The sequence below is a fragment of the Oncorhynchus mykiss genome, chromosome 11 (genome assembly GCF_057628025.1).
Source record: "Oncorhynchus mykiss isolate SJ-2025 chromosome 11, ASM5762802v1, whole genome shotgun sequence".
In the NCBI taxonomy this organism is placed as follows: Eukaryota; Metazoa; Chordata; class Actinopteri; order Salmoniformes; family Salmonidae; genus Oncorhynchus; species Oncorhynchus mykiss.
The window spans coordinates 84,783,952-84,798,560 of NC_143032.1; the positions used below are offsets into that span (position 1 = coordinate 84,783,952).

At 44.8% G+C, this 14,609-nt stretch overlaps 1 protein-coding gene across 12 annotated transcripts in view; it reads right to left on the bottom strand.

Annotated features, from left to right (window-relative positions):
- LOC110536490 (zinc finger RNA-binding protein) overlaps positions 1-14,609 on the bottom strand; it is a 35,642-nt gene that overhangs the window by 14,577 nt on the left and 6,456 nt on the right. For 5 of the 12 annotated variants that reach the window (XR_016484733.1, XR_016484732.1, XM_090191269.1 and 2 more), the window contains exons 3-10: positions 10,527-10,806; positions 9,638-9,818; positions 7,963-8,169; positions 7,116-7,267; positions 6,912-6,998; positions 5,900-6,106; positions 4,955-5,243; positions 965-1,155 (exon numbers count right to left, since the gene is read on the bottom strand). Coding sequence is in view for 9 of the 12 variants with exons in the window: in XM_090191269.1 (XP_090047395.1) it covers positions 965-1,155; positions 4,955-5,243; positions 5,900-6,106; positions 6,912-6,998; positions 7,116-7,267; positions 7,963-8,169; positions 9,638-9,818; positions 10,527-10,806 (1,594 nt within the window). In the remaining 3 variants the exon portion in view is untranslated. Of the gene's footprint in view, positions 1-964; positions 1,156-4,954; positions 5,244-5,899; positions 6,107-6,911; positions 6,999-7,115; positions 7,268-7,962; positions 8,170-9,637; positions 9,819-10,514; positions 10,807-14,609 lie in introns of all 12 variants that reach the window. The other 7 variants (XR_016484734.1, XM_090191273.1, XM_090191271.1 and 4 more) reach the window with 3 other exon arrangements.

Sequence of the window (14,609 nt, forward strand, 5' to 3'; positions counted from 1 at the left end):
TATGTTATCTACTTTGGGGACAACGATGTAGGCTGTGTGTAGCGGATTGGCTTGGAAAAGGTTCTCTCCTTGTCACATACAGCTGATGTGTTCTGCATTGAAGCCCACAAGCGAAGGGAAAAGGTGAGAAGGAATACAACGTGGCTGCTATGAAAGTGAACTGTGTTTGTGTGATCGGGTGTATTCATTCCACCGATTATGTTGAGAAACATTCCTTAAAAACGGAAACGAACAGAAAAGGTGAGAAACATACCCGAATTTGTCCAATAGAAACTCTCGTTTGCTACGGTTGGACCGTGGATTACATCCTAGATCAGCTAGATGCAGGCAAGAGTGTTCAAGGCGGTATTGAATGTCACCGTCTGTCACCTCAAATTTCTTGACCGGTGTGCAGCCATGTTTTAATCTTTCAGTCGTAGGCTTCGTTGTAGCAACCTCATGATGGGTATAGGGAACATTCTAGTAGCCTAAACCTGTCAATATTACATTGAACTGGGTGAATGGAATATGAATGACAGTCATCCAAAATGCTCTAATGCGGCACCAGAAATAAAACTATAAACCGTGAGTCTCAAATAGCCACCTGTCCATTTTAATAGCCCGGGCAACGACAAACATTTCAGTCCAGACCCCCAGAAAGCGGTCGATCGCACTCTAGTGACGAAAGTAAGAAATGGCTCAAATGCACAGTGAGAATAATTATTATTAAAGTCCTTACTTATTATAAAACATTTTGTAGAGTAATACTAAGACAATAAATGATAGTGCAGGAAATGAAGAAATTGATTTAAATGCTAGCAGTAAATGCTGGAATTAAACAATTATGCAAATGAGCAAAAGCTGTGTGCATTAGAGAAATATGCTTCTATTTGGCTGTCTGTCTCTAATAAGCACCTATTGTGTTATAAATAGGACATTCTACTACACCTGTCAGTCATTCAGGTGTTCTAGATGTGAACCCTACCTCTTCCACATAGTCATGTCCAACAGGCTGCACATCACTCTGCAGGGCAGCCAGGGTGGACGCAGACAGGGAATCAGAGGACTCGTTCTTGGACTCCTGAACATGGGGGACCAATGAGGGCAGAGGAGGTTTGGATGCCTCCACTTTGGCTTCCTCTGTCACTTTCCCGGTAGTCTGGAGCTTGTTTCCTCCTGGGAGAAAAAGAAGAATTCCAGAATGAGAACAACCAATGAGTTGCAGCTTTACAGGAAACAGATGTCATTCCATATACATTTCAGCAATACCATTACACCAGAATGTTTTGAAATCATTTGTAGTTAGAAACCTGTAGGATTAGCATTCCTGAAACATTTAGTTAATTTAGGTTCAATTACTATTACTATTTTAATTTAATCTCCGATTTGGACCAAACTTTGCATCGCACCCAACAAATCTAAAACCTATACAAATTTAATTTAAAAAAGCCAATTTGGGTGCAATCAATTAGCTTAATTTCTCAGAGATCAAATATTTCAAGAACGCTAAATCGTGTTGGTTACCAACTCCAGAAACGATTTCAGAATAATCTGAGATTGGCATCAAAGCCTCTTTCTGGTGCTTTGAAGTTGAATGACCCAGATGTCAAAGAGTCGTAAATTGTAATCTATTCCTGTCAGAGAGCTATCCTCTAACAAAACATAGGAATTTTCAGCCACAGAGCAGAAACAAGTCAGTAGTTGCTTAGTGAAAAGGTTTGGGAATGCTAGTGATTGTTAAGATTACGGCGTTGTTGGCTTGGTGCAGTAGTTAAACTCGGCAAAAAAAAAAAAAGTCAAACGTCCCTTTTTCAGGACCCAGTCTTTCAAGGGTAATTCGTAAAAATCCCCCAAAAACTTCAGATCTTCATTGTAAAGGGGTTAAACACTGTTTCCCATGCTTGTTCAATGAACCATAAGCAATTAATGAACATGCACCTGTGGAACGGTCGTTAAGACACTAACAGCTTACAGACGGTAGGCAATTAAGGTCACAGTTATGAAAACTTAGGACACTAAAGAGGCCTTTCTACTGACTGAAAAACATCAAAAGAAAGATGACCAGGGTCCCTGCTCATCTGCGTCAACATGCCTTAGGCAAGCTGCAAGGAGGCATGAGGACTGCAGATGTGGCCAGGGCAATAAATTGCAATGTCCGTACTGTGAGATGCCTAAGACTACAGGGAGACAAGACGGACAGCCGATCAACCTCGCAGTGGCAGACCACGTGTAACAACACCTGCACAGGATCGGTACATCTGAACATCACACCTGCGGAACAGGTACAGGATGGCAACAACTGCCCGAGTTACACCAGGAACGCACAATCCCTCCATCAGTGCTCAGACTGTCCGCAATAGGCTGAGAAAGGCTGGACTGAGGGCTTGTAGGCCTGTTGTAAGGCAGGTCCTCGCCAGACATCACCGGCAACAACGTCGGCCATGGGTACAAACCCACCGTTGCTGAACCAGACAGGACTGGCACAAAGTGCTCTTCACTGATAAGTCGCTGTTTGGTCAGATCCGCGTTTATCTCTGAAGGAATGAGCGTTACACCAAGGCATTGAGACCTGTACTCTGGAGCAGGATCGATTTGGAGGTGGAGGGTCCATCATGGTCTGGGGCGGATGGGTCACAGCATCATCGGACTGAGCTGGTTGTCATTGCAGGCAATCTCAACGCTGTGCGTTATACAGGGAAGACATCCTCCTCCCTTATGTGGTACCCTTCCTACAGGCTCATTCTGACATGACCCTCCAGCATGACAATGCCACCAGCCACACTGCTCGTTCTGTGTGTGATTTCCTGCAAGACAGAAACGTCAGTGTTCTGCCATGGCCAGCGAAAAGCCCGGATCTCAATCCCATTGAGCACGTCTGGGACCTGTTGGATCGGAGGGTGAGGGCTAGGGTCAGGGCCATTCCCCCCGCAGACGTTAGTTTGGTTCAAGAGCGGTTTCAAAAGAGGCCCTATTGGAATGTAAATGCATGATTATCTGAAAACAAACATTACATTGTAATTCACACTATAGAGTAGCATGTTCTACACTGAAGATATATAAAAATGCAACATGTAAAGATACCAATGATTCATGAGCTGAAATAAATACAAATCTGAAATGTTCAATATGCACAAAACAAGCTAAATTCACAAAATGTGTTTACATCCTTGTTAGTGAGCATCTCTCTTTTGCCAAGATAATCCATCCACCTGACAGCTGCGGTATAGCAAGAAACTTGATGTCCAGTCATTTCATACAAATAGTTTATAAATTCCTCCAGTAGATAAAGCATGAGAATTCAATTATATGCATTTTTGGTACATCTGATAGGTAAGAGTCCTAGAACTCAGTTTGAAATGGTCATAAATCCAAGAATAAAAAGAGAAAACATTGTGAAACTGCATCAAATTAACAAACAAGTTTGTAATAACAAAGACAGAGATAATCAGAATGAAAGAGAGATGTCAGAGATGCTCCTGTCAGAACAATCTGGCTGAATACTGGCCTTAGTTGACTCGGCCTCAGCTTGGGCCTGGCTTTAACCTCCGTGATTAATCTCTTCATTAGCAAGGACTGCCAACTATGGCTAACCTCAATTTAGCTGACCGTTTGGTCGATGGGCTGTTGGTCGACCGATTATTTTCTCAAGAGAAGTGGTAAATATGCAAATTTAAAGTCGAGACAACCGTCTGATTGGACTAATCCATTGCAGAGGCCGCGACCAGTATCACATTTAACATGAATTACCTTCATTTATAATGTACCATGTTTATGGTAATTTATGTTAATGCATTCAATATATCAGTCTTGTCGTTGTCAGAGTTGTTCGCAGAGCGCACTACAAAAAAAAAAAAAGCAAGTAAACAAAGTCTGTTTAAAAATAAATGTATTTAGACTGACAGTTCCTCAACGTAGCCTATTTCAAAAATCTGTCCAGCACGCTCCCATTCGGGGGGGGGGGTGTCAGGCTCCGATGGAAATGTCATAAATTAGGCCTACCTGATTCCAGCCCTTAGCTGTCTGGAGATTACTGGTGAGAGAAACCAAGGGCCTAGAATATTTTATACAACGTTGCAAGTTTGCTAGCCCCAAGTTCAGGTCGGTTCAGTTCCTTGCAGACACAATGTGTTTTATAGGATATTTATTTAAAAAAAAAAATCAGGATATTTTCTACCTGCAGGCTGCAATGTTTTTATTTGTTGGCTTTATGTGTGTTGGCCATTTTGACATATTGGCAATGGAAGCCACAAATCTAAAAGTATCATTTTCATATCATTTTGATTTTAAAAAAACGTGACAATGATTGAGATATGAAGACTTAAATGAAACTGTTCCACGAAAATCTGCTTATGAAAAATCACAACTGGCACACAGATCAGTAGAAACGGTAAGACTTAACTTGGCACCCCAAAATGGGAAAAGGTTTCCAATCCCTGATGTAGCCTGTTACCGGTAACTTCAGAAGCGTAAACGGTAGAATCTGGCCAGCAGCGGCAGGAGGAGGGGAGGGTCAGGCTTCCCCCCCCGTTAGTAATTTGTGTGTCATAATGATTTGATCAAAGCACTTAAAAAAGCAACAGACCAGCTCAATGGCCTACATATAGTTGATTTGATTAAAACATAGGGGGTGTGTCTACGGAAAAATAGACGTTTAAAAATGTAGACCAATTAATTGGTCAAAAGAACGGACTGTCGGTCGACCAATATCTGTTTTTATTTTTTTGGGTCTAGGAAGCCCTACTGCCAACACAACACCAGACTAACCTAGTGCAGACCAAGCCCCTTGTCATTCATTAGGAACCATGTTCCACATTGCAAAGCTTATTTCAGTAGGGGGCAAAACGGTCATATAATTATTTATTTTTTAATATCCTATGGTTTTTGGAAGGGAAAAGATTCTCCAAGTCTTTCAGTACTTCCCATTAGATTTTTTTTTTTTTAAAGATATGTAACAGACAAGACAGCCCCTTCTTACCAACAAAGTTGATCTTGGGGGTGTTGACCTTCTTGACGGCTGTGGTGGCATTGGCTGCTGATAGGCTGTTGACGGCTGGACCCTTGCCAATCCCAACCCCACCCTGGCTGACAATGTTGACCGGTTTCAGGTAGGAGGAGTTAGACGTGGAGCCTGTGAGGGTGGAAGAAGAGGAAGCAGGGGTCTTGGAGGAGGAGGAGGCGGCCGTGGTTGACGTAGGGGTCTGGGTCACGACATTGGGTTCTGTAGAGGGGATGGGCTTCCCCAGCTTGGTGTGGAGCTTCACCACCTTTACACAGGGAACAAGAGACATTTTAGCCGTACTTCTCAACCAGTGCGGCCGTAAACATTTCAGAGAGTCCGGGGGAAAATATACATGTAAAGCTTCTCAGTGGGGCATCAGCATAAAACATCCCTGATATGCAACCCCAGCAGTTTTAAAACTAAAAATAAAATGTTGACTGGGATCGGGATGAATATATTAGAGGAAGTGACCAACACGGCACTTGTAGATGGAGGCGTTTCTGAAACATGCCAGCTCTTACAACGCCGTCACACGTGTCAGCAACGTGGTGACAGAACGCACAGTCGACGACGACGTGGCACGCAACCACTGGTTGAAACCGATGACCGGATGAGTGATGCAGTCATAGATCGAGTGCTCATTGGGTGACCAAACAGCATGTGGTATCCTTCTCCCCTAAGCCCCCCCCCCCCCCCCCCCCCCCCAGACTGGCCCTGAGGTCTGGAAGTATTTGATAAGAGTTGTTGACCCATTAAGCAGATAGCTGTCTGGTATTGTTGGTGTCTAAGTAAAGCTAAGACTCTGTAATTGTGGAACTCCCCTCAGAGTCTGATTCTCTGGGTCCATGTGAAAATGTAAAGCATTGTGACAACTGCTTCATACAAGCATTTTTTTTTATTTTTTAAAAGCAGGTAGCCTACCTTCTGGTGCTTGGCTCCTCGGATGTGTGCAGCATATGCATCTGCCCCGGTGCAGGAGATGTCACAGAGCTCACAGCGGAGCTGGTTCTGAGTCCCCCGGGCTGAGCCTCCTCCACCTCCACTACTACTGCTGCTGCTGCTCTGGGAGACTTTCAGGGCCACCTCCTTCTTCTTGTGCTTCTGGCCCTCCAGGTGCTCCTTGTAGGTCTGGGTGGGAGGTCGGGGAGACATGTAAAAATCATGTTCTCTAGATCGTTTTTTTTTTAGCTCAGAGTTCAGGTGGACCTTCGCGCTTCAGCACACAATGGAAAGGAGGGGTGTGTTCAACAATGACAAAAATCATCAAGGGCTTACTAAGAAAACCCCCCAAAAAAGACTAAGTTTGAGGTAGAAAGGAGTTGGAACACTCAGAAAGAAGTAGCTGGATTTATTTTAGCTCACTTTAAATCCACTGTTACAGAATGGCGTTTGGACATTAAGCCGACAACTCCCTCAGAGGGACCTGACCATTGAACTTAGCTCCTATTTCTAGCCCAGTGGCCCCATTGAGACAATGTAACTAAATAATGATACGTTAAGGTAAATTATAGCTAGAGGGACAGAGGTGCTCTCTAACCTCACCCCCGGGGGTCCCGGCCAGAGGTGCTCTCTAACCTCACCCCCGGGGGTCCTGGCCAGAGGTGTTCTCTAAGCTCACCTGGGGTCCTGGCTAGAGGTGTTCTCTAAGCTCACCTGGGGTCCTGGCTAGAGGTGTTCTCTAAGCTCACCTGGGGTCCTGGCTAGAGGTGTTCTCTAAGCTCACCTGGGGTCCCGGCTAGAGGTGTTCTCTAACCTCACCTGGGGTCCCGGCTAGAGGTGTTCTCTAACCTCACCTGGGGTCCCGGCTAGAGGTGTTCTCTAACCTCACCTGGGGTCCCGGCTAGAGGTGTTCTCTAACCTCACCTGGGGTCCCGGCTAGAGGTGTTCTCTAAGCTCACCTGGGGTCCTGGCTAGAGGTGTTCTCTAACCTCACCTGGGGTCCTGCACAGCTGATCTTGCAGACGTCACAGTAGTGGATCTGTGGTGGTTTGGGGGGCTGCTTTGGTTTCAGCTGCTTGCTCTGGAAGGGGGGGGGGGGGGGGGTAAATAATTAATTTGAATCTTAACAATAACAGCAGTTAAGATACCAAAAACATATATCCTTAAAACAGTAATCAACCACTAATAGAAATATGACCTGGAAGGGAGGTTTCTTGGTGAAGGAGCTGCCTGTCCAGGCTGCTGAAGCTGCGACAGCCGCCACCGCCTGTTTCTGCTGCTGCTGCTGTTGCTGGTAGTAGGTAGAGGCAGCAGAGTACACCGCAGCTTCGTAGCCAGAATACGAGGTGCCTTGGGGGGGGGGCATTGATAAGAGGACAACAGGGATAAGAGGAGGAGAGGACAACAGGGATAAGAGGAGAGAAGGACAACAGGGATAAGAGGAGAGAAGGACAACAGGGATAAGAGGAGAGAAGGACAACAGGGATAAGAGGAGAGAAGGACAACAGGGATAAGAGGAGAGAAGGACACCAGGGATAAGAGGACACCAGGGATAAGACGAGGACACACCAGGGATAAGAGGACACACCAGGGATAAGACGAGGGGACACCAGGGATAAGAGGACACACCAGGGATAAGAGGACAACAGGGATAAGAGGAGAGGACAACAGGGATAAGAGGAGAGGAGGGGTTTAGGACAGGCAGGCCAGAAGTCAGACAGTTGGGTAGGCAGTGGTGAAGTTAATTACAAAATTACAGTAACAATCCCAAAATTCAGAGAGGTTTTCCAGAAATCTTGGTTGGAGGACTTCCTCCTTCAGACTCTAGGAATACTCCAACCGCGATTTCTGGAATCCTGGGAGGGAATTTGGAGGGGTGGGGGAGATGTGCCCAATTTTACAACCCCTAGGTGTATTTGAAAGCTTACCAGGGTAGGCAACGGGGTTGGTACTATACGTGGGGCTCTGGGAGTACGTGACTGCGTTGGTGGAGTAGGTAGTTGGCAGGTAGTGCATGCTGGTTACGGCTTGCAAGTCGTGCTTACCAGAGTACGTGACTGCGTTGGTGGAGTAGGTGGGGCTCTGGGAGTAGGAGGGGACCACAGAGGCGGCGGCTACGGGCTGAACGGTGGAGGAGACCGGGTAGATGGAGAAGGTGGAGGGCACAGCAGGCTTGATGGCCGTCACCTGCCTGGTCTGCTGGGTCTGGGTGTAGGGGGCCAGACTTGTCTGGGTGTAGCCTGTTTTAGAAGCTGCAGAAGCAGAGACGTGAATATTTGCACGGTTTCCGTGTAAATATAAATAAAATTTTAAAAAACAGGTACATTTTCCCAACAGATATGTTTCCATCATATTGACTTTTTGCAGATAAGTCTGTGCGTGATGACAGTGTAGATAATAATGCAAGTTCAATAGTTCACATTCAACACTAATGAATAAAAAAAATTATACAAATATATATTTTTTAAGTGTCTACACCAGAGGTCCCCAACAGGCAGATCTAGTGTCCCCAACAGGCAGATCTAGTGTCCCCAACAGGCAGATCTAGTGTCCCCAACAGGCAGATCTAGTGTCCCCAACAGGCAGATCTAGTGTCCCCAACAGGCAGATCTAGTGTCCCCAACAGGCAGATCTAGTGTCCCCAACAGGCAGATCTAGTGTCCCCAACAGGCAGATCTAGTGTCCCCAACAGGCAGATCTAGTGTCCCCAACAGGCAGATCTAGTGTCCCCAACAGAGGTCCCCAACAGGCTGATCTAGTGTCCACAACAGAGGTCCCCAACAGGCTAGTGTCCACAACAGGCTGATCTAGTGTCCACAACGGAGGTCCCCAACAGGCTGATCTAGTAACTACCAGCCCACCTATGAGAATCTCGCCAATTCTAAAACATAGATATAGATTTTTTATATGCGTTCCGTCGCAAACTGTCATAAACAAAGATCCCAGCTACTATCCAATCAGACACATCGATATGATCCCACCCCTGGTTAGCCACAATTGGCTTAAAAAATAAATAAAAAAGCCAAACATAACACAATATCTACCAATGACTTTCCAGCACTACTGCCCTGGTCTGTCAGGTGGCGGCATCTGTCCCTCTGTATATAACCAGTTAACAATGCTAATGACAGCAGTCATGTGGGGAAACCGACTTTCCCGCCCAAAACTTTTAAATTTAAACTGACAGCACTATATGAGTATTATTTGTATGAATTGGGCGTCGATTGTTTGGCTAAGTGTGTATTGACGTGCAGCATCAGTCCTAACAGGACCAACACATTTCTCTTGTTAAAATTAAAAAGGGGAATTTACATTCACACACCCCACCCCCCACCCCTCTTTGGTTGTGATTTAAGCATTGACATTGTTCGGAGTCATTCATTTCATTGTTTGGTCGGTGAATAATTAATACAGAGAGTAAAAAAACAGAAATAAATATAATGTTATGGGGTCTTAGAGTTAATTATTAACTATTATTTTACCAAATATATTGACAGAAAACACATTTTACACCAAGGACCGCGGGGAAAGAGTTGTAGGGTAGAGGAGAAGACTGTGCCCATTTGAAAATACAAAAATAAAAAGTCTCTCTCATGCCAGAAAATGTTGGAGACCCCTGGCCTATACGATGAGATTATTAAAAGACGAGAGAGATTATGTCAATCTAATCGAATGTCCCAAAAAAAGGAATATGTAGCAAAAGTGTAAAGTCGCCATCACCTGGTAGGGATTTCTTCCACGGGGTGTCCCAGGAGGTGTTAAGGGAGGCGGTCTGGTAGTAGGACTCGGCCGTGGGTTGGGGCTGTACGGCTACCGCAGCGCTAGCTACGGGCTGCTGGTAGTACTGCTTAGGGTCGTAGGTTACCGCCGGGGCCGTAGACCGTACGTAGGAGTAGGAGTCCTGAATGAGGAGAGCACAGGGGAGTTGTCAGGGAAAAACAAAATTATTTCACCTCCCATATTTATTATTATTATTATTATTATTATTATTATTATTATTATTATTATTATTATTATTAATCTAAACATAAAAGATGTGAAACAAGGTGATTCAGTACAGCATCCTGATTCTCTAACCTTCTCTCAAAATGTGTAGCTAGCTAATGCTACGCTCGTTATACTTGCTATGCTAGACCTAATTGAAGACATTGCAAGAAGTTTTGATCACAGCTGACAGCAGTACTGGGTAAAGATGATCACCAGCTGCAGTTTAAAGACCCCCCCCCCCCCCCCAAAAAAAATTCAGCTGTTCTGTGATTAAAAACCAAACAGAATCTGGGAACAGACTTTAAATTAATATCTGATGTCCAACACATTCAAAATCGGTCTGGAGAAAAAATAAATACTTAAGCCTAAAAACCGAGTAGACACTCCAAAATAAGTACTGAAATGGGGAGCCTTCGCAACGCTTCTGAAAAAGAAAAGGATCTTAAAGGGGAAAGCAGTCTATTCGCTATATCTTCACCAGCCGTTTCCTTGTTTGTTATTACCCAGGGTACATTTTCCCAGGGTACATTTCAGAACGCTTTAGCCTAAAAATGTCATGAAAACTCAAAACAGTGTGTTGAATTAAAAACAGAGTTGGGCAGTTAGTTACCTGGTAACCCACCTGGTAGTTCTGGGAGGTGACCGGGGGAGGCGGGGGTGGGACGTCCGGCTGGCGTTGTGCGTAGCCGTAGTCTGCGGTGGCGTGCGCCGGCTGGTACCCGCCGTAGGCTGCGGCGGTGGCTGCGGCTGCCACGGCAACTGGGGCGGGCCTGGCTACAGCAACCGTGGCAGCGGTGGGAGCGTAGGCTGCTGCCACGGTGTGGGCAGCCACCGGTGCCTGGTGTACTGTGTAGCTGGCCACGGTGGTAGGGTGGGTGTAGGCCACCGCGCCCGGCTGCTGACTGGAGAAAAAAGAGGGCAGTGTTAACGGCTGCGTGCCAATAGGCCAGAGTTCTGATTGCAGGTCATGTCTGCGGTCCATAAAAACGCAGACGACGGCTAAAACGACCAATCAGACTCACTGGGAGCTTCTTTTTCCACTTCATAAATTAAATTATCCTTTTACATTTTAGTTTCAATTCGCTGTGTCAGAAAAGTCTGTTTAACCCTTCTCCCGCTAGAATGAACAATACGCATCTTCTAGTGATCTATTGATAGGACAGGCACCTGTCAGTCAAAGCCAGCGATGACATGGGGAAGAAGAGCTGGTTTGTCAGTCTGCCCAGCCTCCTCGGTACCAGTGTTATTTGTTGTACGCTGTGGTTGCCCGCAGTCAAATTTATTTTCACAGAGCTTTATGCTTCATCATCGTCTTCGGTGAGTGAATTTACATGTCTCATGTAAGTGGTAATGAGTTGAAATCCACGTTGTTTTTGTGGCACACTCATTGTCTTTTGCATGATTCATAGGCCTATACAGCCACTGAGTTGGGCGCCAAGGCTATTTTACTGTGCTTTGATGAGCGAACAGCGAGCGTGGACTAGGTTTATATATAAAAAGGTGCGGAACTGAATGAAGTCTATCCTATATCCATCACAGAGGTCTATTCAAAGCCCATGTTTAACACCTGCTTCATTCTCCAACCACACCCGTCTGTTTAGTACGACTGACGTCATATAAAAGTGGCGGTGCATAATCTGTGTATGCATTTTTAAAACAATTTTTCCTGCAATTCTATATGGTTTCTCAACAGGAAATCCATAGACAGAACCCCTTAGTTTTTTTGCCTCAAAATGTAAATCGATAAACTTCCTTCAAAGTCCCACCCACTGTGATTGACGGACAGGTCTGAAACCCTACCAACTGATAGGTCAGTTTACATGACACATTGGTTTCTTTACTCTGAAGTGTCCAGAGCAGCAGAGACAATGAAATGCATACATTTGAAGATCATCATTGTGGCAATTCATACACACAAATAGTATGTGGACACCCCTTCAAAATGTGTAGGTTTGGCTATTTCAGCCACACAAGTTTGCTGACAGGTGTATAAAAACACAAGCTCACAGTCATGCAATCTCCATAGACAAACATTGGCAGTAGAACGGCCTTAAGAGCTCACCATCATAGGATGCCACCTTTAAACAAATCAGTTCGTCAAATTTCTGTCCTGCTAGAGCTGCCCCAGTCAATTGTGACATTATTGTGAAGTGGAAACGTCTAGGAGCAACAATGGCTCAGTTGTGAAGTGGTAGGCCACACAAGCTCAAAAGAACAGGATGAACAGCCGAGTGCTGATGCACAAAGTCTGTCCTCGGTTGCAAACTGCCCCTGGAAGCAACATCAGCACAAGAACTGTTCGTCGGGAGCTTCATGAAATGGTTTTCCATGTCCGAGCAGCCGCACACAAACCTAAGATCACCATGCTCAAAGCCAAGCGCCGGCTGGAGTGGTGTAAAGCTTGCCGCCATTTGGAGCAGTGGAAACGCGTTGTCTGGAGTGATGAATCACGCTTCACCATCTTGCAGTCCGACGGACAGATCTGGGTCTGGCGGATTCGAGGATAACGCTACCTGCCCTAATGCATACTGCTGTCGTGTCTTTGGCTATGCCGGATTGAGTGATATGTCATGCTATTCTATAAAATAATTTCTCCGTAATTAATATCACCTGATTGAGCCAATCACGTAAATGTAATTAGAGAGTCGGGCACCACAAAATAATATTTATAGAGCTGTTATCTTCCGAAATAAACTCTTAAAGACCTAGTAATATTTTACGTCAATATCAATCGTCATCTTAATTCAGTCTCATCTGAAAGTTGTAAATTCTTGGTTATCTGCACGAACCCTGGCTAGCAATTTTGCCACAACGCTTCACCGTAGGGATGGTATTGGCCGGTGTTGAGCGGTTCCTGGTTTCCTCCAGATTGAACTCTTTGGCTTGAATGCCAAACGTCACATCTAGGTTTCATCAGACAAGAGAATCTTGTTTCTCCTTTAGGTGCTTTTTGGCTAACTCCAAGCGGGCTGTCATGTGCCTTTTACTGAGGGGTGGCTTCTGTCTGGCCTCTACCATAAAGGCCTGATTGGTGGAGTGCTGCAGAGATGGGAGAACCTTCCAGAAGGACATCCATCTCTACAGAGGAAGTCTGGAGCTCTTTCAGAGTGACCATCACCTCCCTGACCAAGGCCATTCTCCCCTATTTGCTCAGTTTGACTGGGAAGAGTCTTGTCTCCAAACTTCTAAGAATTCTTCTAAGAATGATGGATGCCACTGTGTTCTTGGGGATCTTCAATGCGGCCGACATTTGTTGGTACCCTTCCCCAGATCTGTGCCTCAACACAGTCCTGTCTCGGAGCTCAAGGGACAATTCCTTTGACCTCATGGGTTGGTTTTCGCTCTGACGTGCACTGTCAACTGTGGGACCTTTATATAGACAGGTGTGTGCCTTTCATAACCCATGTTCAATCAATTGAATTTACCCCAGTTGGACCTCAATCAAGTTGTAAAAAGTTCAATGGAAACAAAATGCACCTGAATCTCAGAGCAAGGGGTCTGAATACTTATGTAAATAAGTGTTTTATTTTTAATACCTTTACAAAAATTTCTAAAAACCTGTTTTCGCTTTTTCATTATGGGGAATTTTGTGTAGATTGATGAGAAAACTATTCAAATCCATTTTAGAATAAGGTAGTAACAAAATGTGGAAAAAGTGAAGGGTTCTGAATACACTTTTCAAAACACATACTGCCTTCAGCTCATTGCAAAGTGGTGTGATGCACTAAAGCCTACCTATCATTGCCTATGCACTTTAATGGTGAATGGGAACCGCGCTTCAATTGAGAAATAAAAATGATTTAATGAACTAACACACAATTGCATTCAGAATTGTTGCGCAATGATTGGGCTTATAAAAAGCAGAACTTTCAATACAGCAGCGCAGAGCCGCTGTCAGAGGGGCAGAGCCGCTGTCAGAGGGGCAGAGCCGCTGTCAGAGGGGCTGGGGCGCCGCTGAGATTCAGTTCACAGTCGTTTATCGAAGCCTAACGAAAATCCACACAGCAATTTAATTCCACTAAATTATACAAAAGTAACCTATTGACCGATAAGCATGACTGGTCAAATGCATTTCTATTGACTGGTATTTCCATCAATGAATAAGCTAAACAGCATTCACGTGCAGTTGGACTCGTGGTTTTTCTACTCCATAGCACAATTCAAAAAAAATATGAGGTGTAAAGTGAAGTATTAAATCATTTCTCTGTGGATTTCAGACTGGACTCAAAAGGCATTAGGATACACCGAAGGATGCACACACAGGAGACCGATGCAGCTCAGCTCCTGAACACCATCAGATTCAAATATGAATTGAGAACAAAAAGTGAAATATGTATCAAATCCATATCTAGATGGGTATCGAAGCATAGGCACCAATCAATTTCTGGCTGTGGTGCTCAATTCCTGGTTCTCATTCCCTGCATGAGACCATCTATCCACTTGGCCCGTGTGTCAGTCCTATCAGTTTCACTCCTCTTCGCCGATTGGCAGGGTGATCCACCCCAAAGTGTAATAGTGAGAGAGGTTATTGTGCGCGTCTCCATCTGAAATGCCAAAATGACTGATTTTTTTTTTTTTTTTTAAAAGGCAGGACTAAAAATAAAAAGGAAAAATCTCATCCATTTGGGAATCATTCAGCCTTTTAACATGAACTGAAACATTACACCAGGGGGACAAAATTCAAGGCATTAAAGTGGATCTAAAC